This window comes from Pseudorca crassidens, chromosome 4 (assembly GCF_039906515.1).
Source record: "Pseudorca crassidens isolate mPseCra1 chromosome 4, mPseCra1.hap1, whole genome shotgun sequence".
Taxonomy (NCBI): domain Eukaryota; kingdom Metazoa; phylum Chordata; class Mammalia; order Artiodactyla; family Delphinidae; genus Pseudorca; species Pseudorca crassidens.
The window spans coordinates 36,418,635-36,443,529 of NC_090299.1; the positions used below are offsets into that span (position 1 = coordinate 36,418,635).

Sequence of the window (24,895 nt, forward strand, 5' to 3'; positions counted from 1 at the left end):
GGGCTTCTGCCTTTGCAATGTTTTTGTTGCAAAGACTGCCCGTGGCAGCGCAGTTTTAAGTGTTTGCTCATTGTTTCCACTGGTTGTTGGGGGCACGGAGAAGGGGTGACACACAGTGTTCTCCTGCTCGCTCTGTGCAGGGCTCAGGGTGGGCGGCACCATCACTATGGATCCCCCAGGCCACCCTGTCCAGAGACAAGTCTCCTTATTTGAGCAAATCCACTTCCAAACATAGCATAAAACTGCAAAAGTTAACAGAGCTATTTCCCTCCCAGTCTGTGCAAGTCATTCCATCTTAGAATGACTTTGTCATCTATTCATTTATTGTAGTATTCTTTAAATAAAATGCATGAAAATATTTTGGCCATATTATTCCTCCAAGAATTAGTTTTTTGTTTTGTTTTTTTAAAAAAAAGCTAAATGAGTATCAGTTTTTTTGAGTAAAGTTTAGGAATTCCAGTAATTAGTATAGCGATGAAATCTGTTCACATTTAAACATCTATATGATCCCGTACAGTCTGTAAAGCGTTTCTGCATGGAGAAGCTCTTAAGGGTAGTGGCAAATATAGACTCTGAAGGCAGGTGGCTTCGGTTTAGATCTCACTTTCTTCCTCCAGAAGGTGCCTTGTTCAGGCTCCTTGGGTCTCGGTTTCCCCATCCTTAAACTGGGGAGAATAATGATGCCTGTCATATAGGACTGTCAATACTTGTATAGTCCTTAGACCGATGCTTGGCAGTGTCAGCCCTGTTCTATCCAGTTTCATTATTTAGTGTAATCTTTAAAGAAGCCCATGACATGAAACAGTCAGGATGTGAAATCTTTCCAGTTCAAGTTGGAGAAACAGAAGCCCAGAGGGGAAGTGTCTTGCCCAGCTTCCTGCAAGCAGCCACTGGCCGTTCAGCGTGTGTACTTGGTAGGGGGACCCTCTTCCAGATCCACGTGCTTCCCAGCTACTTGGAGAAGAGGCAGCAGCAGCGCATCCTGCCCTGAGCTGCCGGAGGTTTCCTAACTCCTTTGAGTGTGTCTTAAAGGAAAAGATGCCTTAAGGGCAAGAACTCTTAACACTGGAACCATCTCTGGGGGTTTTATTTCTATAAAACATTTTCACAATTTGTCCAGCTTGCTAAATTGAGTACAGGGAGTGTCATTTAGTACAGTCATAATTTCCTGACGCGATTTCACATTTTTGATGGCCTAGAGTCAGCGCGAAGAGCAGTTGTCAGAACAGCCTGGCACAGGCCTGCGATTCTCGAGCCAGGATCGAAGTACCCTATCCTGATCCAGGCCTCCCAATCTCTCCATGCAAGTTGCTTTTTTAGGCCTTTTAAGCCGAAGGATAAACATGCCTCATTTCTCTGAGAAGTCTATTTTAGTGGAAAGTTCAACAGGGAGTTGGGGGTGAGTGACCATTATTTTAATGTACCTTTAAAAAGGCACATTTGTTGCCAATATTTAAAATATAAAATTTTGGATAGAAAATCCAGACTTTCAGCTTCTCTTAAAAAAAATGGAAAGATATGGCCACACCAGGTGCACAGTCCTGCAGCGCCCCCTTTGGTGGGCTGAGCAGTGGCTGACCCCGTAAGCAGGGCTTGCTCTCTCTACTTTACCCCAGTCCCCGATGCCCCCTAGTACAGTACTTCCCAGGCTACCTCACATGACCTCCCCTGCTTGGCAGGCCTCCGTGGTGTCCCCTGTTTTAGGATTTAGTCTTCTCCTCTGTGCCACAGAAGGATTGAACTAGAGCAGGGGATGAACACATTTCTGTGGGTCTCTGGACCCCCTTAGGAGGGCAGTATACATGGAAATGGGGGGGACTCCCACCAAAAGTTATTTTAAGGAGCATTTCACTATGACACAAACACATTTCCTCATGACTTATTCTTCAGAAATACTATTCTAAGCAAGGACAGATAATTACGTTTTAGGATTTGCACGCGCGCACTCAAGCACGTGTGTATGTGTGTGTGTGTGCGCGCGTGCACGTGTGCTGTGTGCTTGCTTTTTGTCCTGGCTGTGAGGAGTTAAATGGATTTCACCCCTGTTTCATTCCTATTAATTAAAATAAATTGAGGTTTGGAGCTTGTCAAATTGCATACTGTCAAAATAGAAGGTCACTTTCATGGATGAATGGACCTACCTGGGCACCAGCTACTCCCCTGGTAGCAGAGCATCCCTGTGGTGCCCAGAGCCAGGGGCCCAACACCCTCATTGTGGGTGACTTGCATTCTGTAATTTAGATCAAGTCAGCTGTGAATAACTACTTCTCTCCAGAAGAGAAGACCCCTTCAGCTTTGCCACATAATAATCTGACCATTGGAGTGACAGTCCCATCATATTCAAAGTTTATGTCCACACTCAGAGGGAGGGGATTTCTGTGACGTCTTACACCGGGGGCCAGGAATCTTGGGGGCTTCTTAGAATTCCGCCTCTGCACGTGGAATGACTAAGACACCCTCCTGCGGCATGAGTCTTTTGAGGTAATGGGAGTGCAGATGCATCAGGAACTTAGTGAAGGCGTGTCACCCCCCTGCTGCCCTCCCTCTGGACCACATAAAGTGGAGGCATCCCAGGAGCCACTTCCTACCTCCCCTTTGCCTCCCTTTTAACACAAATGTTATCAGCTTGGGCCTGATTGCTCGTATTTTTTTCTTCATCTAAGTTAAGGATGAAAGATGATGGAAATAAGCTTGAGAGCCTAACAGCACAGTCCATTGATGTTTCCATTTTGCGGGCTATTTTCAGGCAGTTTGATTTGAAAATTTCCACTCTTGTGAATTTTTTTCTTTGAGATGGTTCTGGAAAACGTTAAGATAACAGGGAGGACAGGTTACAACAGCATTTCCCAGAGTTTAGCAGCTTCCTCATGGCAAATTTGGGATTCAGTGTGTGTGTATGCCTGTGTGTATACATGTGTGTGTTCCATGTGGGTGTGCACACACATGCTTGTGTGTGCATGTGCACATGCGTGCACTGTATTTGTATTGCTGTGTGTGCCTGTATCTTTGTGCATGTGTGCGCACCGTTTGTTGCTGTGTGCGTTTATATGCACTGTGCATGTGTATGTGTGCACATGTGTGTTGGTGCATGTCTGTGTGCTGAGCGTGTGTGTATGTGCCTGTACACGTGCATGCATGTGTGTGTGTATGTGCATTACTGCTGTGTGCATTGATATGCACTGTGCGTGTGTGTATGTCGATGGTGCATGTATGTGTCCTCTGTACATGTGTGTGTGCATGTGCACATGCATGTACGTGTGCCTGCATGTGCATTGTTGCTGGGTGCATTTATATGCACTGTGCACATGTGTGTTGGTGCATGCATGTGTGTTGTGTGTGCATGCATGTATGAACATGTGCACGTGCATGCATGTGTGTGCTCACATGTTGTACACATGTGCCTGTGCATGCCTGACCAGTGTGTCACCTCCCACGTGCCCCGCTCTTCTCCACAGTCCGCTATCGAATGCAGCAACCTCCTGCGGACCCTCCATGGCCTAGAACAGGAGCACCTGAGGAGGTCCCTTGCTCTGCAGCAGGAGGAAGACTTTGCCAAGGCCCACAGGCAGCTGGCCATTTTCCAGAGGAATGAACTGCACAGTATCTTTTTTACCCAGATAAAAAGTGCTATTTTCAAAGGGGAACTGAAGCCAGAGGCGGCGAAAATGCTGCTGCAAGATTACTCTAAAATACAGGTAATGCCTCAGATGAGGCTCTCTCTGATGGAGGAGTCATTTTCCTGAACTGTTTCAGTAAATTTCTCCTCTTTCTGAGCTAAGTCCTGTCTCTTTTGTGCTGGGTTCCAGTGAACTAATGCTGTCTTCCTTCGACCTCTTGATGCGGCGGCTGAGTTTCCAATAAGCAGGGCAAATGGGGGCTTGAAGCACAGGCCTTAGACTCAGGCTCACCTGGACTTGCATTCCAGTTCCACTACCCATCAGCTCTGTGAATTTAAGCAAATTGCCTAACTTCTCTGAGACTCAGTTGCCTCACCTGTAAAATGAGGGTAATAGAGTCCCCACACTAAAAGGGGCATGATGGAGATTTCATGACCTAATTCATGGAAAGCCAGTGCTTGGCACAGTATATGTTTAATATATATAGTGGTTAAAAATATAAATATATATGTGCATACACGTATGTATGGTGATGTATGCCTAGGGTTTATGTTCTCTGTCTCGATATGCTTGGGTGAATTTGTGGGTGTTTTTGCATGTAAGCTTGAGTGTGAGTGTCATTAACCCAGACTGAATAAATTCCTAGATGACTGTGAAAATAGTTTATGAGACTGTCACTATTTTTATGAGGCCTGCCTGAGGCATTTTACCTGTGCGTGTCCACACGGTGCATCACTGGTGTGCAATAAAGCACCAGATTTCTGGTCCTGGCACAGGCCTCGTGAGTGAGAGCTGCAACAGATCAGGGCTGTCCCACGAGGAGACCAGGCGGCTCTCATGAGCCTTTTGGAAAGAGAAGACCACTGTCAGAAAGCACTGGGCATCTTGGCGTGAAGAGAGCCGGCCAGCCTCTCCGTTTTGCTCTTGGTTTTTCCCAGTAAAACTTTAGGAGAGTAAATAAAGTCCTGGGTAGGTATTCAGACCCCACAGCATCACTTAGGGATTAACAGATTTTGCTGTCGTTTTGCCCGCTCCTCGTGATAAGCTGTGGCTGACTCTCCACGTTGGAAAGAACACGTGTTATTGTTAATAATACTGGGGACAAAAAAGTAACAGCCCTGGTGACAGTCCCAAGGCACAGACAGATTAGGATTTGAGGATCCCGACTCTGAGCTTCCCGACGGCAAGGGCTCAGGTCAGCTGACTCACGTGATCCAGCTCCGCAGAGGGTAGAAATGTCACCACAGTGCTCCTGCTGTATTGATTCTGCTGCCAGGAGCTCTCAGAAGCTGGCATTTGACCACATCCCACCGACCATTCTGCTTTTCACTGTCAGGAGAGTGCAAATCCTCAGGTGTCGGACCTGGAGAGGTTATAGCTTTTGTGTGGAAAGCAAAACATCATACGTTTCTTATTGAACACAATGTTGAACTTTCCGGTAACCCACTGCATGGACAGTATTTCCCCAGACGGAAAAAAGACAGCAGAGCCAGTCAGTGGGATAGTTCCCTGAGGCTGATGTTTTAATTACCGTGGGTTTAATTACTGCTGGTCTGATTATTATGCTACTGGTTGAAGCTGGATTTGGGAGACAGCCTATTATGAAGTTAAAACACAGGCCCTGGAATTAGATGGCTGAGTTCAAATCCCTGCTCAGTCATTTACCAGCTGTGTGATATGGACTCAGTTTCCTCATCTGTGAAATGGGAATAATAGTATCCTGTCCCTAAATTAAGTTACAGAAGATGAGAAATGCTCTGGGTCCAATGCCAGGCCCAGCAAAAACACCCAGTATATGCAAGGCTATTATTACTCTCTTGTGTTGCTTGGGTTCTTATGCATTTTGTACATTATAAGAACTTTGTGCTACTCCATGACCAGGCTCATCTCATGTCCTCCATGAGAGTGGGAGTTCTGGGGTCAGAGCCGGTGGCTAATTTATCCCAGAACTTCAGCACCTGTCCTGGTGCTGTGTTTGGGGAGCGCCACAGGTGTGACTGTGCACTTGGGTGAAGGATGCCTGAGAGAAATTTATATTCCATTTCTAGGGAAGCAAAGTTAGTTGTTTTGATAACTCTTTACCATCTGGGTCTCAAATGCACTTTTCAAAGCCCTCATTTCTTCTGAGCCTTTGTTCGAGGCAGGGACGTTTAAGGTGTTAATCCCAGGGCTTCTATCGCCGTGTATTTTCTTCAGAAAGGAAATGTAATATTTTAACTGACTAGAAAGAATTTTCTTTAAATTTTATTTAAGCATACTTTCTTGATTTTTTTTTTAAACAGGACAATGTAGAAGAACTAATGGACTTTTTCCAGGCTAGTAAGAGATACCATCTCAGTAAAAGATTTGGCCACAGGGAGTATCTGGTCCAGAACATACAGTCATCAGAGACCCGTGTGCAGGGCCTGCTTAGCACTGCTTCTGCTCAGCTGACCCTCCTTATCCAGAAACACGAGAGGTAAAACCCCCAAACCACCCAAAATGATGCAGACAAACAGCCTTGCCCCAACGTTCCTCATCAAAGACCATCTACTTCTGTTCATTCAGCGCATGCACTGGCTGCTCCTGACTTATTTCTTAAGAATTCTCTAGTTGGAAGAATCCTTTGCATTACAGAATTTTTAAAACATACCCCATAGTCGAGACAACCATACAGTGGGCCGACGTGTGCCCATCATCAGCTTCAGTAGGTACCAGCTTGTGGGCAATCTTGATGTAGCTATACATCCCTGCCCTGAGTTATTTTAAAGCAAATCCCCAACATTTCATAGAGAAATCAGTGGTGGAGGCTTTCATGAACTGTGTGATGGGATAGCCCACTTCTCCTTGAGCTCTAGGACACCGCTGGCTCTTGCATTCACCTTTGTTTTTCTTTTTTTGGGGGGGTGGAGTTTGTTTTTATTTTTGTATTTTTTTTAATTGAAGTATAGTTGACTTAGTTTCAGGTGTACAGCACAGTGATTCAGTTATACATACATATATATATCTATTCTTTATCACATTCTTTTCCCTTATAAGTTATTACAAAATATTCAGTATAGTTCCCTGTGCTATACAGTAGGTCCTGGTTGGTTATCTATTTTATATATAGTAGTGTATATCTGCTAATCCCAAATTCCTAATTTATCCCACCATGCCTTTCCCCTTTGGCAACCGTAAGTTTGTTTTCTACGTCTGTGAGTCTGTTTTGTAAATAAGTTCATTTGTATCATATTTTAGCTTCCACATATAAGTGACATCATATGGTATTTGTCTTTCTCTGTCTGACTTACTTCACTTAGTATGATAATCTCTAGGTCCATCCATGTTGCTGCAAATGGCATTATTTCATTCTTTTTTATGGCTGAGTAATATTCCATTACATATATGTGTGTATATATATATATATATATATATATATATATACGCCACATCTTCTTCATTCATTCATCTGTCAATGGACATTTAGGTTGCCTCCATGTCTTGGCCTTTGGAATTAAGTATAAATACACAGATGCTTATCTTGGACTCTGAGTATCTTTTCTCAGCAGCACTGGGGTACCGTGCAGCCAGGTAAATGGTGCTGTTCGCTGCAGCCTCTAGCCCTTCGGCAGCGTTCCTTCTCAGCTAGTCTATGAGACGCATAATTGTCAACAATGAAATTTATTCTTTGTAGGTTACAAGCTTTAAAATGAGTAGGGCCATGACGATAAGGTTGGCTTTCTTAGGACAAGCCGTGCTTTTATGAATTGATTCTACTACCTGAGTAATTGTACTAGAACTTGGCAGCTCTCTTGCCCTCTTTATTTATTTTTTATTTTTTATTTTTATTTTTTGTGGTACGCGGGCCTCTCACTGTTGTGGCCTCTCCCGTTGTGGAGCACAGACTCCGGACGCGCAGGCTCAGCGGCCGTGGCTCACGGGCCCAGCCGCTCCGCGGCATGTGGGACCCTCCCGGACCAGGGCACGAACCCGTGTCCCCTGCATTGGCAGGCGGACTCTCAACCACTGAGCCACCAGGGAAGCCGTCTCTTGTCCTCTTTAATGAGGATTCAGTAAGGTGCAAGTTATGTGAACACTTCCCACCCAAAGATGCTAATGAATTTGTCCCTGCAGTCAACTTGACATTCCTGATTCATTTTCACTCGCGTGAAAGAAACAGCTCCTTGCCTTGAATGGAAGCACCCAACAGCTGGGTATACCATGGGCAGCAGTTACCAGGGAAGTGTTCTGTACCTCTGATTTTTAAATCCTATTTTAATAGGTTGGCACAGACTTATATTTCTGAAATGCATATCTGCCATTTGCTCAGTCACCTATTCATTCCTTCAGGAAGCTTCCATGGGGAATCTACGGTATGCCAAGCAGGGGGCCCAGCCCAAGGATGCAGACAGACTGGGAATGGTAGTGGTGATAGTGGCAGCAACAGAAAAACAGAACCAGTAAGATATGTATGAGGAATTGTGTCGTGTGACTGTGGAGGCTGAGAAGACCCAAAATCTGCCGTCTGCAAGCTGGAGGCCCAGGAAAGCCAGTGGTGTAATTCAGTCCAGAGGCCTGAGAACCAGGGGAATCCCAGCCCTAGAGCAGGAGAGGATGAGATGAAATGTCCCAGCTCAACAGTGAGGCAGGAAAAAAAAAGTGAATTCCTTACTCCTCCACCTTTTATTCTGTTCAGGCCCTCAGTGGACTGGGTGCCCACCCACATTGGGGAGGGTCCTCTGCTTTACTGAGCCCACCCATTCAAATGTTAGTCTCACCTGGAAACCCCTGCACAGACACACTCAGAAGTGATCTTTAGTCTGGGCACCCTGGCCAGTCAAGTTGATAAACAGAATTAACCCTCACAGCGAGTTTTCCCTGCATTTTACCTCTTGGACTTTACTTGTGCCATTCCTGTCACTAGGACTTCCTAATCTACCATCTCCTCTTGGAAGATTCTACCTGTTCCACAGTGGTCCCCTTGAATGTTGCTGCCTCCAAGAACTCTTGCCCAATTGTAATTTCTCTCGGGATGTGAGCTTTCTCTGCACGTCTCTGAAAAAGCTGACCTTACCCTTCCTGCATTTTCGTAACGTCTTAGCTGCCTGTTCTCCTGCTCCTTCTGATGGTAGAGATTTCTCTGATTCAAACCGAACTAATATGGAGATAAACATTCAGCGACAGCACAGCCAAGCTGCAGGTGAGTTTGGATAGTGTGTTAACTAACCCTGCATCTTTTTCATCTAGAGCAGGCTACTTGGATGAAGATCAGATGCGGGTGCTCTTGGAGCGGGCTCAGACAGAAGTCTTTTCTATAAAACAGAAGTTGGACAATGACTTAAAGCAGGAAAAGAAAAAACTCCACCAAAAATTAATAATTAAGAGAAGACGAGAGATGCTGCAAAAGGTATATAAGGAATTATGCTCTTGATTCTTTACATAACCATTGTGAACCCCCACCAAGTGCCGGGTTCCATGCCAGGCACTGCCATCAGAGGGCTAGGATCCGAAGGGCAGCTGGGCAGGCATCCTGATGTGCCATCTACAGTTGATTGGTAGTGACTTTTTGGAATGCTGCGTCAAGATCTCTACAGGTCCTAGCAAAGCTGAGGGTTGCGGTAGGTTAGTAATGTCTGCCAGGGCAAGGCAATAGGAGTGCTGGTTCCAGTGAATAATGACTGATGGGTGCTACAACATTTATGGAGTGTTTAATTGGCACTGTGCTAAGTGTATTATGTATTTTATTTAATCCTTACATTAACCCTATGAGGTAGATGCTACTGTTTTCTGTTTTTGTTTTTTTTTTTTTGTGGTACGCGGGGCTCTCACTGTTGTGGCCTCTCCCGTTGCGGAGCACAGGCTCCGGACGCGCAGGCTCAGTGGCCATGGCTCACGGGCCCAGCCGCTCCGCGGCATGTGGGAGCTTCCCGGACCGGGACACGAACCCGTGTCCCCTGCATCGGCAGGCGGACTCTCAACCACTGCGCCAGCAGGGATGCCCTGTTTTCTCTTTTTTTAATGAAGACTTTGAGGCTGACAGGGCTTAAGTATTGTGGTCTATTTGCGCTGCTATAACGAAGTACCAGACTGGGTGGCTTATAAGGAACCACAATTTATATCTCACGGTTCTGGAGGCTGGGAGTCCAAGGTCAGGGTGCCGGCAAGGTCGGGTTCTGGTGAAGGCCCTCTTCTGGCTGCAGACAGCTGACTTCTTGCTGGTAGAAGAAGTCAGAAGGGTGGAAAGGGGGAGGAAGCTTGGTGGGTGAGTGTGGGGCCTCTTTTATAAGGGCACTAATCCCATTCAGGGGGCTCCACCCTCATGACCTAAGCACCTCCCCAAGGCCCCCTCTCCTAACACCACCATGTCCCATGTTAGGTTTCAACATATGGATGTTGGGGGAACACAAGCATTCAGATCACAGTATTAAGTAATGAGGTCAAGGTCACATGTTTAGTGAGTGGCAGATGTGGAATTGAGCCCAGGCCTGTCTGACTTAGAGCCTCAGTCTTGTCCTTGACACTGACCTGCTCGGCTGTTTGTGAACCTCGAGAAGGGAGAAACCAACCAGCAACCACAGAAAGGCATCATGTGCTCCCTACATGCTCTGGTAGCACAGAGAGGAAGTCACCGTCTCCTGGGGTACCCGAGTTCTGGGGGACAGATGAGCATCTGATGCGAGCAAGGCAGGAAGGACACTGCAGGGGATGGGGAGGCGTCTTGTTCAAAGGTGAAGCACTCAGGCGAGGGTGCCCCGCTGTGCGTGGAGCTCCGAGAACTTGAGAGCTGGGAGGGCAGAGGGCGGGGGCTGGAGGAGGCACTCCCAGGAAGCAGCACCTCGTCAATGAGGGCAGTGTGCCGGGCTGGCAGCTGACCTTCATTCGAGGACAGTGGGGAACACTGAAGGGTTTTCAGGAGAAGTGATGCCAAAATCTCGGCCTCTGTGCACCAGTGCTGAATCAAATCTTGGAGACAGAGTTTTGGGTGAAGTAGAAAAGAACAGCTTTATTGCTTTGTCAGGCAAAGAAGGACGCAGTGGGCTCGTGCCCTGAAAAACTGTGTGTCCCAACCGGGGAGGATTTGGTGATGAGTTTTGTAGCAGTGGTTCAAGGGCGGAGTTGCTGCTAAGGGTCAGGGTGTGTGCAGTGCCCGCAGTTCCTTAATCTGGCCTCAGGTGGTCTCCTGAAGGTCATTACCTTCTCTGGAATGAAGAATGCTAATATCTTCCATTTGTCGGGGGTTTTAGTTCTGTAAAAGAGCTCAAAGATACTGTTATGTGTATCCCTTGAGGCGGAACCGGGACCCCGCCCCAAGGCTGCACTATTGTTTCTTGGCTGCCCCTCCCTTGTCTCTGCCTCCCCTCCCTTCCCTGATTAGCAGCTGTTCAAAAGGCTCCCATGCCCAGGAGCCCCACAGGTCCTGCTCAGTTTCAGAAGGAAGATCAGATTTGGGATTTAGGAAGCTCCTGTGAGCAGCCTGCCATAGAGTTGGAGGAGCCCCAGGCTGTAGACCTTGAGCAGGTCTACAATGGGACCAATGGGAGGCTGTAGACCTTGACCAGGTCAAAACGGATGAGAGCATGTCCTGAGCACGGGAAAAAGGACAGATTCAGAGGAGATACTAGATACATGGGATAACACAGGGGGTGGTCTGATGCCATTCGGGAGGGAAAGGGAAACAATAACTTAATTTGGTTGATAAAAACTCTGCTTTTATTATCAAGTGTTGGGCCCAGCATTCTCACCTGGACCGTTGAACTCCACCCCATCTTTAGCATCACCTCATCCATCTCCATTGGCTCAAGGATCAAAGCAATGAGGCCCAAGAACACACTTCTCTGATGGTCTGGCCTGGTTCCAGGCTAGGGTCTGGAAGGATGGAAGAACTGCAGATACTTCAGCAGTTTTCCATGAGTACTGTTTCTTACAGCTGCTTTTGATAAATCTTGTGAGTGGTACAGAGTGAGAACATAGCTCCACAAAGGCAAAGGTTTGTGTCATATCCTCAGCTCTGAGGACACATTGTAGGTGCTCAACCAATATTGTAGAAGGAAGGAATTGACACTCTCTGGTCACCCGGACCCATGAACAAGACATATTTGCACAAAATAGAACCCGGACTGTCCACAGATGCACTATTGTTAATAACACCGTGATGTACATCTCTATGCATGTCAGCTTTTTCCCAGCACAGGGCCTTTATGCCTACTGCTCTTTCTCCCAGGAATATCCTTTCCCCCATCTTAACCCAGCTGAGATATGACCTCATCCCTCAGGTCTCCCTTGGGTCTCCTTCTTTTTTTTTTTTTTTTTTTAAAGAAGAAGATGTTGGGGGTAGGAGTTTATTAATTAATTTATTTATTTTTGCTGTGTTGGGTCTTCGTTTCTGTGCGAGGGCTTTCTCTAGTTGTGGCAAGCGGGGGCCACTCTTCATCACGGTGCGCGGGCCTCTCACTATCGCGGCCTCTCTTGTTGCGGAGCACAGGCTCCAGACGCGCAGCCTCAGTAGTTGTGGCCCACGGGCCCGGTCGCTCCGCGACATGTGGGATCCTCCCAGACCAGGGCTCGAACCCGTGTCCCCAGCATTAGCAGGCAGACTCCCAACCACTGTGCCACCAGGGAAGCCTGGGTCTCCTTCTTTATTTTTTTAACTTTTTAAAATTAGTAGTAGCATATTATTACTATAATTACTCTTGGTGGTGATTAGCCTTTGTTGTCTGTTTTTCTTTTTCCATTATGTTTTACTACAGGATATTGAATATAGTTCCCCGTGCTGTACAATAGGACCTTGTTGTTTATCCATTTGGGTCTCCTTCTTTAAAAGGCCTTCTGTGACCTCCTCATTTAAATTGTCTCTCATGGATCTCAGGGGGGTTTTCTCTTAGGGTATCTCAATTTTCAGTTCCTATGTGCCTGGGACTTGGTAATAATAATAGCAGACATTCATTGATGCCAATTCTGCACCAGGCCCTCCTCTAACAGTTACACATGTCTTCAGCAACTCATTGCATCCTCACAACTACTCTGTGAAGTAGATCCTATTATTATCCCCATTTTACAGATTAGGCAGTAGAGGCCCAGACAGGGCCAGACACTCGTTTTGGGTGGCTCAGCTTGTAAGTGGAGAAGCCAGGATAGGAGCCCAGGTGGTCTGCCTCTTGGGTTTTACTACTCAATAGATACGTGTTCAATAAATGTTGAACAAATGAAGTTTTCACTACATGTTGGCTTATTTTCTAAAGAATAATTTTGTTTTTTTGGGAGGGGGGAACAACGATCAAATTTATTGATTCATTTAAAAACGATGCAACCTCAAACAAAGGAGGTACTGCTAAAAGCTCAGTTGGGTGAGGCAGCTTAAGCCTTTTGCTTAAATCTTCACCCTAAATCTTTGAATTATGAAATTTGCCACGCCTTGCCTCTGGAATACTGTGATTAACATAGACAGAGGCAGGTTTTGTCTAGTCCAGAAGAAGAGAGCAAGATAGAGAGAATATTATATCTGAGTGAAGGAAGAGAAAAAAAGATGTCCTGGATCCTTCTTTGAAACAAATGAGTAAAAGGTGGTCACATTTTGCTAAAAATCAACCAGGTTATGCACTCTTCTCCTTTGGGGAGGATGTGTTAAGAAGGTAAAAACCTTAATAGAGATTTCCTCTCTTGTTGTCTAAGACTTGACTATGGGGAGAAATCAAGAGTCCTTCCAGTTCTGAACACGCTCGTGCAGTATTTCTGTCCTATTAGCCTACTTGCATAAAAATCTTAGTAGGTTTTAGAAGAGCAAAGCTTTTATTCAAAGTTTCCATTTCGTGGCTCAATTCTCCTCTGCTGCTACTTTGGCAATCTCCATTGGTCTTTCTATTATGTTACTTTTTTTGTTTTCAAGAATAATTTGCTGAATGTGAGGTGATTGGGGAAAGAGATGTTGACATTCGGTGCTTCCTGCAACCAGAGTGTTTTCCCCAAGAGCTGTACAACCGAGTCCCGCCCCCTGTTAATTGTCTGTTCTGGAACTCCTGCCAGCACAAGGAGCAGCGGAGGGAGCGGCTGTCCATCGCTGAAGCCTTCGGGGCGGCCGAGGATGCTCGCCAGTACATGGGCCAGTGGCGGAGCCTGGTGGCTGAGCACAGCGCCACCCTGGAGGAGCTGCAGGAGCGCCTGGACCAGGCTGCCCTGGACGAGCTCAGGGCCCTGACCCTCTCACTGTCCGAGAAAGCCACAGAGCAGCTGCGGCGGCTGCAGAACTCGGTGATGACCCAGGAGCTGCTCAAGCGCGGGGTCCCCTGGCTCTTCCTGCAGCAGATCCTGGAGGAGCACAGCAGGGACCTGGCCGCCCGGGCCGAGCGGCTCGAGGGCGAGGAGAGGGACAGAGGCCAGGAGGGCATTCAGAGCGTGAGGCAGAGACTGAAGGACGATGCTCTGGAGGCCTCCACGGAGGAGCAGGCGGAGCTGAGACACTGGGAGCACTTGATCTTCACGTGAGTTTTAATCCCTGTGTGTTTTCATCACCTCCTCTCCTCCCACTAGTGGGGGAGGGATTCCACCGCCTGGTTACGGGGATGGCCAGACACGTGCCATCTGACGCTGGACAGCAGTGTATTAGTTACTTATACCCACAGCCCAGGGAAGACGGGCAGTGCATGTCCCCCCCCAGGCCACTCAGGGGTTGCAGAGCAAACAACCAGGGCTCGTGGGAGGCAGGCTTTGTATTTGGGTTGGCCAAAAAGTTCGGGTTTTTCATGTGAGCGGGGAAACAAACAAATTTTTTGGCCAACGCAAGAGCAACAGGAGGGTGAGGTGCCCCCTGGTTCCCGTGGGAGGATGTGATGGGCTTGTTTGGACAATTACAGGCTGGCAGGGCACTGAAACCCACTGCTCATGAGTAAGCAGGAATTGCACCTGGTCCCCTTGATGAGAAGTGTTGTGTGAAGAGGGGAGCTTGTCCACAGGAGCAGGATGGGGAGGGGAACTTATAGTTAAGCCACATGAGGCCCTCCCTGTGTCAGCAGATGTCAGGGAGCACATGGTAGTGGGCCTTCATTCCAGGCCTTACGGCCCGCTGCACCATCTCTTTATGGGTCCCCTTCATTCATTGAATTCAAGAACCATGGAATGACATCCACTTCTGACTAGGATGCTGTAAGCCATTGCCCGCCAGCAATCCTGGTGTAATAATTATAAAATAATGGATAATTTGCACCACTCATGTTTTCAAAGCCACTGGAGAGCTATGGAAGCAATGAGAACAAGTTAAAATCAAATTCCAGAGGGGCCACTGTTGACAGTCCTTCACTTCCCTGCAGCATTCGCCAGCTCTTTGTGCAGACTGAGATTTGACGTGGCCCAGAAGGGGCCATCAGCTGTGTGATAGACACAGCTATCTGGCAACTGTTTAGGGCTGGCACGTCAGATTGGAAACTGGAGGAGCCTCGAACACGGCCCACATGGGGCTACAGAGAGGAATGAAAGGTGGGCAGTGTAGACCAAAAACCTGGGTTTAAATCCCAGCACTGCCACCAACTGTCTGAGTGTAGGCAAGTTACTTAACTTCTCTGAGCCTCATCTTTCTTGCCTGTAGAATGGGATGACAATGATAAATCATTTACGGTGCTTTCAGCAGCACATGATACTATTGGGTTGTTAGAAGGTGAAGAAAGCATTTTATAAGAAGTCGGGGAGTAAATTTTCTAGTTTTGATTCCATGACCCAATGATACTATCAAGGATCCAGCCCTCAACATCCTTCTGCTCCACTATACTGAGTGTGCTGCTTTGGTCTTTGGGCTCAGCCCCACATGGTTTCAGGATGGCTGCTGCAGCTCCAGGTGTCACATACATCATCTCTTTTTTTTTTTTTGCGGTACACGGGCCTCTCACTGTTGTGGCCTCTCCCGTTGCGGAGCACAGGCTCCGGACGCGCAGGCTCAGCGGCCATGGCTCACGGGCCCAGCCGCTCTGTGGCACGTGGGATCTTCCCGGACCGGGGCACGAACCCGTGTCCCCTGCATCGGCAGGCGGACTCTCAACCACTGCGCCACCAGGGAAGCCCTATGTCAGTCTTTTAACACAACCCTTGGTCTGCAATAAGTGGATGATAAGAGGTAGCTGCTATCATCACCACCATCATTCCTGTGCTGGAAGAACTCAGATTATCAGGAGGAAAACAGACACATAAATAGATGATTGTGATACACAAAGCAGGAGTAATTAACCAGGTACCAAGCTCTGAAGAAGGTACATGTTGGGCGCCGGCCACTGACCTGGTACTGGGAGCCGGAGACAAGGGGACACTGCCCACTGTTGCCTTGCTGAGGCGGGGCAAGACCAGGCAGTGGAACAGCTGGGTGGGTCCTTATCTGGGTGTGAAGAGGGGAGACCAGTCTCACCGCATGAAAGACAGAATCAAACCCCCCAGCAACAGCAGCGCAGTGAAGATAAACAGTAACCACCACCTTCCCAGTCTGTTTATTTAGAGTAGTGTAGACTGTTTACACATAGGGCGTAACGGTGCCCGTTTGGCTATAACATAGCGCTTTTGCCCTTTAAACCAACGGACCCACCCATCAATGTTCCTTAAAGGAACCAACCAACCCAGAAAACACTATTGAAGCGAATAAACAAAACCAAAGCCCTTTGACTATTCTTTCCTCGGTATGGCCACTCCACAGTTCAGTTTGGATCTTAGCCACAATTTCAATTCTGAATTGAATTGAAGCCCTTTTGATTAGAAAAGGTTGCATCAACATAGGATTGTGGATTGTGGAGGGGGTGTTGGGGGTGGGCGTTGGGGGAGGGTAGGGGAAGGCGCCCTTCTCAGTCTGTCTGCTCGGTCCCTCTGTCCCCCTCCTCTACTGATCCTGCATGCTGCTCGCTGGACGTCGGTGGTCCTCCCCATCTGCACCGAGGCCTGAGCTCTCCTTGAACCCTTTCAGGGATACCAAATAGCAGAGCATCGTTCTGCAGTGCCCATCCTTCCTCGGTGGCAGTGACATCCCATGGAACAAGGTCTTCCTGGCCTCAAGGATGCAGTGCCTCCTCCTTAAGTGCTCATTCCCAGGGACTGAACTTGCTGCCAGGGAGGAGAGGTCCCAGGTGTTTGCAGAGGGTGAGATTGTCTTGGTTTAGATGAAGTGACCTCTCCCCTCCTTCTCATCTCTCTTTCTTTATGGTTCTGTCCTTGTTTAGTTCGCCATCTCTGTTCGTTTTTGTTTTCTTGAACAAACAAGATGCTGTCTTCTCCAAGCCCATACACGTCAGATGCTTCAATGCCACTTCTTATTCCCACCAATTGTTCTCAGCAGTAATTATTCAGCTCAATCTACATTCGACCAAAGTCTCTTTGCTCCATCCAGCCTGCTTTGGGCTCTTCAAAGTGTGTGGATTGGACGTGACATTCCCATTATTGGATGGTCATCTTCTTTGATTCATGTGGTTCCATTTTGCAGGGAGTATTATTAAAGCGGCCGCCGATTGAGTCGTTCAACAGGAAAAGAGAGATCTCACTTTGGTATCAGAAAACTCTTTATGATTTTCCTAAGGTTTAAAGGGGGTCAACTAACAATACACACAATCTGAGTCTGCTTATATACTTTGCTTATTTAAGACCCTAAAAGGTTGTAGCCTTTATTTCTGAGGCATTAAGTAGAAATGGCTTTGCACAATAGTTTTGAAACATATTTTTATAAGCTTCTCAATTTCAAGCAAGAGAGAGTTGCTGTCAACCTGGTCCTATAAAATAAGAATTAATAAGGATGCATGTTTTGCCAGGGAAAGTGTCTTTGAGAGCTTTTTGCTAAACTCCTGCCTGGATTTTAAATTCCTTCAGGGCAAAGACCCTATCTCCTATATTTCTGTATTATCTTAGTGCCTACCTAGTGGAGGATTAAAGCCAGACCACCCTGGGCCAATCTGGTTTGAAGATGGGCAAGAATAAAAACTCAGATTCATTTCAGAGTTGCTCTCACCTTGGAGTCCACGTAAGCAGCAAACACGTGGGGCAAAGATTCTCCACGAGGGAAAGTACAAAGGAACAGCTGCAGTTTCCTAAAGTACTTCAGAAAAATTGGTGAGTCCCAGGGAACCCAAGACATGGGCTTGGGGCCTTCAGACTGCTTCTGTCTGGGGGCCCAAGTCAGCCCTTTCCGTCTTATTCTGCTTCCACGAGAGAACTTTCTAGGTGAGCTGAAGTCCCACAGGCCCACATGAAGATTTTTTGAGTGATCAATGAACAGACACACGTTGCCCAAAGCAGGACAGAAGAGATGGCCTCCCCCCAGATGCTGTCTCCTGGGTCAGGGAGGACGTTCTGTCCAGAAGTCCCAGCCGACCTCCTCTTCCATCTCGTTGGCCAGACTGGATCCCCAGAGGTGGGAAAGAGAGCCTGTGGCCATTCTCCCCTGTAGAGTGGCTGTAGGCCTTGCCTGGGAGGAAGAGGGGGACATTCCTTAATTTCCTCATTTGTGGGCTTCCCTGGTGGCGCAGTGGTTGAGAGTCCGCCTGCTGATGCAGGGGACACGGGTTCGTGTCCCGGTCCGGGAAGATCCCACATGCCGCGGAGCGGCTGGGCCCGTGAGCCATGGCCGCTGAGCCTGCGCGTCCGGAGCCTGTGCTCCGCAACGGGAGAGGCCACAACAGTGAGAGGCCCGCGTACCAAAAAAAAAAAAATTTCCTCATTTGTAAATTGTGGATTGAGTTGCCAAAGTATCGGTGAGGATGCAGGTAAATGTTTCCTGGGGCTGGCATAATAAAGCACCACAGACCAGGGGCTTTAAAACAACAAAAATGTATTGGCTCCCAGTTCTGGAGGCCAGAAGTCCAAATCCAGGTGTTGGCAGGGTCATGCTGTGTCTGAAGGTTCCAGGGAGAATCTGATCCCCGCCTTTCTCTTAGCTTCTGCTGTTGCTACAATCCTCAGCACTTGTTGGCTCGTAGACCCTCATCGCATGGCCTTCTTGTGTGTGTGTCTTCTCTTCTTTGAAGGACACCAGTCATGTTGGATTAAGGGTCCACCCTATTGCAACATGACCCCATCTTAACTTACTTCTAAACTGCCTCTGCAAAGACCCTGTTTCCAAATATCACATTCAGAGGTACCAGGGGTTGGGACTTGAACATATCTTTTGGGAGGACACAGTCAGCCCCTAATGGTAAATCACCCTGCATGGTTTCCAGCACGGAATAGGTTTTCCCTAAATGAGAGCTGTCACTCATCATCCTAGAAAGACCCAGCACAAGGCCCCCCCTTCCCCATGACCTGCCGAGTTGGGCATCTCTCCTCCGGGCTGCTGGTCCCTACTTACAGTCTGCTGCTGGCCAGGCTCGGTGGACAGTTCTTTGTCTTCATGTCTGTTCTAAACAGAGACAGGTTCTCTTCAAGGTCGTGAGTGCCGGGACACCTGTTGTCTGCTCACAGGCTTGTCTCATTCAACTCTGAATTCCTAGCCCCGATATGATGTTGTGTCCATCATGACACACATTAGATGCTCAAGAAATCCTTGTGGAATGAATGCCCGATTAAGGAGATGGCGTTTTTTTTTCCAGACGTGGATTTGACTAGTGGAGTTTGAGCCTTGAATTTACACTTTCCCCCCAGCACAACCCGCACTGTCTTCTCTCCACTAAAACATATCACTGTTCTTGCTTTTCCAGAAAGCTCTGGTCCTCTGCCTTCTCCCTGTCCGAAGAGGAGCTGCTCGGGATGAGGCAGGAAGTTCACGGCTGCTTCGCTCAGATGGACAGGAGCTTGGCCCTTCCCAAAATCCGGGCCCGAGTCCTGCTGCAGCAATTTCAAACTGCATGGCGAGAAGCAGAGTTCCTGAAATTGGACCAGGCGCTGGCCGCCCCTGAGCTGCAGGTAGGATGGGCATCTCGGGGCCTCGTGGGTGCAGAAGCGGGGCCTCCTCCGGCGGTTGATACTGCAGGATCTCGCTCTGCCACCCACCCTCAGCTCATCTCCCACCCTCTCCTCTCTGGCCCTGTTGGCGTCAGCTGTTCCTGGAAGCACCTTAAGTTCTGTAGTGGACACACTGGTACCTGGACTTTGCACTGTCCACCAGTGGCCCTGAGTCTCTGCCACTCACGGCTCACAGCTGCGCCCCTCTCCTGAGCTTTCCCCTCAGTGATGGGAGCCACCTGCCCTGAAAGGTGACTCTTCCTCCTGCCCCCTCCCTTGGCCACAGCCAGTGACCCACTCAGAGTACTTCTGTAAGTGGCACAAGGAGGATGCTCAGCTCAGGTGGAAAAGGGCATCTCTCACCCTGGGCCTCGGAGGGTGATGATTGACAGATGCCTGTGGTGAGCACGTGTTATGGGCCACAGACGAGGCAACTCTTGGGTGCAGGGTTTACTCTGGAGCCCCTTATGGACCAGTCAAGGCCAGATGCTACCTGAGACCTCCACCGTGCGTGGCCCTTTCCCCCTCCTGTCCTGGTTCCCTCACCCCCTACGCCTTGCTCAGAGGTCCTCTCTCCGGAAACTGCGTGCACCCCAGTCCCTGTCTCTGGCTCTGCCTTTGGGGAATCCCACCAGAGACAAAGCCTTTGAATTTGCTGTTTCCTTTGCCGAGAACATCACAGGGCCAGCTCTTTATGGTCTCTTCACATCTCAGTTCAAATGTGTCACCTGCACAGTGGTCTTCCCTGCCCACTATCCAAGATCACCACTTTCCCAGCCATCCTTTATCCCATGCTGCGTTCCCACGTCTTCAGAGAATTGATTGCTATCTGCAATGTCCTGGTTTCTCGACTTAACTCACGGTCTGTGCTCCCACTGCCAACAAGCTCCCTGTTTGTAGTTCCAGTTCACCACTCCATCCCAGCACCTAGAAGGTGCCTGGTGCATAACAGGTGTGCAATAAACTTTATTGACTCAACCAACCAACCACCGGATGTGGGCGGAATGCGGGGACTTCCCTTGAGTTGATATTATGTTGAGATTGAAAACATTTCGAATCACTTACACTTTCAGTAGCTCATCTGTGGTTCACAGCGGGGCCAGGAGGTAGATATTTTGTCCCCATTCTACAGATGAAAGCACCAACCAGCAGAGGTAAAGTGATTGACCGACGTAGGAGGAAGTAGAAGGACTCATCTTGGAGCTGGTGCTTTCTGATTTTAAACCTACTGCTTCTCCTTGAGGAGAAAACAGAATTCAGGCACATCCTTGGTGCTCTCTGCCCAGCTATAAGTTCTACCATGATCTCAAGACCCCCTGTGGTCTGACCCCTGATCAGTCACATGCTGGTAAACTGACTCTCATTGGGGGTTCAGAGTTCCTGACTTGTAGCATTTGCCTATTTCCCTGGTGTAAATACTTCTTCCAAGGCCAATTTCAGGCTACCGACTTGACATCACTGTGCGTGGGGCTGGGAGGGATGCACACGATCTGCCCCACCCCCGCCCCACTCTGGCTTCCCCCGCTTCCAGTGCCAGTCCTTGCTCTGGGCTTCAGGGTCTTACCCACCAGCCTAGCTCTGTTCCTAAGAGGGGTTGACCCCCAATTTCCTCTTTTTGGTATTATCACCATTAGATCAGGAGATAAAAACTATAGTTCACTCATGGGATTAGCTGAGCCCAGCCCGAGTTTTTAAAGGCATTGGGTGCAGGAGTCAGGAAGCTCACCGTCTAGTTCTTAGGGCTCCCATGATGTGGCTGAGGCCACCGATTCTGTTCTGGCCTCAGTCTCCTCCTCTGTCACATGGGGGTCTCTGAACTCAGTGAATTGCTGTGTACGTGCTTGCTTCCTCTGAGTGCGCTGGGGCCGGCCCTGAGGACATGGGGGTCTTCTCTTGCATTAACACCGCGGCCATAGGCGCCGGGTCAGAGTCTGGTGGGCAGGCCTGAGTCCAGGTCTAGAGCAGGCTCTGGGAGATCGTGCCAGTGAAAGAGTAGAGGAAGGGTGGGTATGTGAGCCGGGAAGGGAGGAGGACTGGCCCTCATGGGGAGTGACCAGCGGCCACGTACTGCACCAAGCATCTTAGATGTGGTGCGTGTTGTGTTGGTCATGCTACATTATGCCCTACTGCATGCTGTTTTGTTTTGCTATGTGATGTCATGTCCTATTGTTATATTCTCATTTAGGCTACATTCTAAGCATGTTGTTATGTTCTATCGTGTTGTGTTACAGTATGCTGTGTTGTTATATTTTTCTGTTTATTATGTTAGATTATGTTCCATTTATGTTCCATTGTGTTATGTTCTTGCGGTAATCCTATGAGGTAGGTATCATTAGCTCCATTTTACAGGTCTGGAAACTGAGGCTCAGAGAGGGTAGCATCTTCTACACTCATTCATTCATTCGCTGAATATCAATTTACTGAGCACCCACAACCTCTTCTCTTTTTAAATTATTTATTTTATTTATTTCTTTTCTTTCTTTTTTTTTTCCTCTGGCTGTGTTGGGTCTTCGTTATGGAAGCGCGGGCTTCTCTTTGTGGTGTGCGGGCTCCGGGCAGGCTCCAGAGCGCGTACGTGGGCTCTGTAGTTTTTGCGGTACATGAACTCTCTCATTGAGGCGTGCAAGCTCAGTAGTTGTATTACGCAGGCTTCGTTGCCCCGCCACGTGTGGGATCTTAGTTCCTTGACCAGGGATCGAATCTGGGTCCCCTGCGTTGGAAGGCAGATTCTTTACCACTGGACCACCAGGGAAGTCCCACACAACCTCTTCTTCGACCCCTCTCACCCTTGCTCTGGGCTTCAGGTCTTCAGGGTCTGGAACCTTCTATTCCCACATTTTCACACTCCTGACACCTTGTCATGCGGGGCTCAGCTGCAATGTCACTTCTTTACATTTGTGAGAAGCTGGTATGTGTGTGTAGGTTGTGCAGCTGTTATTCTAGGAGGATGGTATGTGTGAAAGCCCACGCATAATGCCTCCTTGAATGCATGCATACGGATGTCCTCAGCAGCCGTTCACCTCTGCAGACGTGTCCCCGTCCGCCTAATGTAAGATAATACCCAGAGAATATCTGTCTCCTTGTCTTCATGGCACTCACCAACCCTCTGAGAGTGTCTTGGTCGGTTATTTGTTTTCACGTTTACTGATTTTTTCCTCCGCTCTTCTGTAAGCTTCCCAAGGACAAGCACCTCTTCCGTCCTGTGCCTGCTCACAGAGGCTGACGGGTTGAGGTCCCCCACTGGAGAGGAGGTGGACGCAGGTGGGGCCGCTATCTGTCTGACTGCAAAGCTCCGGCTCTGCCCACGAGCATCCCTCTCCTCCCTTTGGCGGGACAAGCTCCCAAAGTATGCCAAGACCGAAGGCCCATGAACGGAGTTCATTCCAGGAGAGTGTTCATCTCTCCTCCCCTCTCTGGCTAAGAGAGCTGTGCGGTGCCAAGAGCTGCAGGAGCCTCTCTGGGCTTGGGGAGACCAGGGGCTGCACCAACCTACTGGTGATCACTTTCTCGCCCATGTTTTCTCCCCTCTCTCCAGCCACAGTCCAAGGCAAGGAAGCCACGCTCCAAGAGCAAAAGCAAGACAGACCTTTTGAAGAAGTGCACTGAAGATAAAATTCAGCTCTTTGAGGAACAGGCCCCCGAAGACCTGGTTGAAAAGGTCAGTGTTCGATCTGTCACTCCTCATAGCACATGGCAGGGCTGGCAGCCGCCCAGTTTAAGGGCACACAGAGCCCTTGGGGGCTGTGACTGTCCATCTCCACCCAGCACCTGTTTTTTTCTTTTTCCATCTTTATTGGAGTATAATTGCTTTACGATGGTGTGTTAGTTTCTGCTGTATAACAAAGTGAATCAGTTATACATATACATATGTCTCCATATCCCCTCCCTCTTGCGTCTCCCTCCCACCCTCCCTATCCCACCCCTCTAGGTGGTCACAGAGCACGGAGCTGATCTCCTTGTGCTATACAGCTGCTTCCCACTAGCTATCTATTTTGCATTTGGTAGTGTATGTATGTCCATGCCACTCTCTCACTTCGCCCCAGCTTACCCTTCCCCCTCCCCGCAGCACCTGGTTTTTACCTTGTGTTCCTGCAGGTGGGACCCACCCCACCCCCACCCCCGCCCCTTTTCACCTGGTCCTTCTGCCTGGAACTCTCTTCCTCCACTTCTCCCCCAGGAGGTCTCTCTCTGGTCCATTCTTCTGGCCTCATCTCTGGTGCTGCCTCCGTGGCCTGTGGTTGCCACCATCCTTGTGCCTGGCTCTGTGCTGAGGGGTTCACTTGTGCTGCTTCACTTCTATCTCTGCATTTATCTTGCACACCCTCCTCTGTGCGCCACAAGCAGCCCAGCCTCCCTCACCAGCCCCCTTTTGTTACACTTCTGTTTCTGCGCGTACTGCGTATGACCACGTGCTGCTTACCCGTGTCCTTCCCTCTTCTTGGATTTACCTTTCCACCTCTTTTTACCTGAACAAGTGGACTTTGTCCTCAGCTGTCCTAAGGCACAACTCTGTCCTCAGGTGCCCCCTCTTCCAAGAAGCCTTCCCGGAACACCCAGTTCTCCCACTTACCCCTCCCCCTGCCAACTTCCTTTCCCATCCTAGCATATCTCACGCTGTTCCTTCATTCCTCTGGGATGCTGAGGAGGCAGCAATGTCCCAGGCATCGTGTTCACGAGCGCTGGGGTGGTCCCAGGTCTCAGAAATGCACATTCTAGACAAAGAGCACTTAAAATGATAGATCATGATCAGTGCCGATAAAGAAATGAACAAGACGGTATGATAGTGACGGGGTGGGGGGATGGCGAGGGGGAAGTGGGATCCACTGTAGGTGGGAGAGTCAGGTGAGATGTCTCTGAGGAGGTGACATTTAAGAGTCGACACCGTGTTGTCACTGCCGGGGGCCCGCTGCCTTCCCCAGCAAAGGGCAGACTCCCAGAGGACTGTCAGTGAGTGGATGCACAGACCATATTCTAGAGCTGCTCATCTTGTTCCTACCTTCTGTCCCTCGGGTCCTTTACCTAGTTATTTTAAATTTTTTTTTTTAATGTAAGTGTATTTCTCAGAACACAAATGCGTAATCCAGCAAAGAACCATAGAACCTGCTCCAGGCAAGGTCATGGCTCCTTCCAGGTGTGTACAGGTTGTTGATGTCTTAAGGGACACAGAAGTAGCACCCTATTCCCACTTGTGTTCTATATAAAATTGAGACACAAGACAAAGACTAAGGCAGGTACAGGTGGAAATATCATCTGTCTTACAGTTAAAGGCTAATTCAGAAGATAGAAATTAGTATGAGAGCCAGATGGGCTTGCTAAACATCCCAGAATTAGACAGACTCAGTCACACGATCACAGGTGTCCCTGGGGGGGTCCTGGCAGCAGCCTACCTGGAGGAGCAGAAGTGGGGCTCCCAGAGCAGAGCTGAGCCA

The 24,895-nt window shown here is 48.7% G+C and overlaps 1 protein-coding gene across 5 annotated transcripts in view; it reads left to right on the forward strand.

Moving 5' to 3' along the window:
* EVC2 (EvC ciliary complex subunit 2) overlaps window positions 1-24,895 on the forward strand; it is a 141,107-nt gene that overhangs the window by 76,448 nt on the left and 39,764 nt on the right. For 4 of the 5 annotated variants that reach the window (XM_067735493.1, XM_067735492.1, XM_067735494.1 and 1 more), the window contains 6 exons: window positions 3,456-3,695; window positions 5,900-6,075; window positions 8,826-8,985; window positions 13,599-14,053; window positions 19,223-19,427; window positions 23,002-23,124. In XM_067735493.1, coding sequence (XP_067591594.1) covers window positions 3,456-3,695; window positions 5,900-6,075; window positions 8,826-8,985; window positions 13,599-14,053; window positions 19,223-19,427; window positions 23,002-23,124 — 1,359 coding nt within the window. The remainder of the gene's footprint in view (window positions 1-3,455; window positions 3,696-5,899; window positions 6,076-8,825; window positions 8,986-13,598; window positions 14,054-19,222; window positions 19,428-23,001; window positions 23,125-24,895) is intronic. The other variant, XM_067735496.1, reaches the window with a different exon arrangement.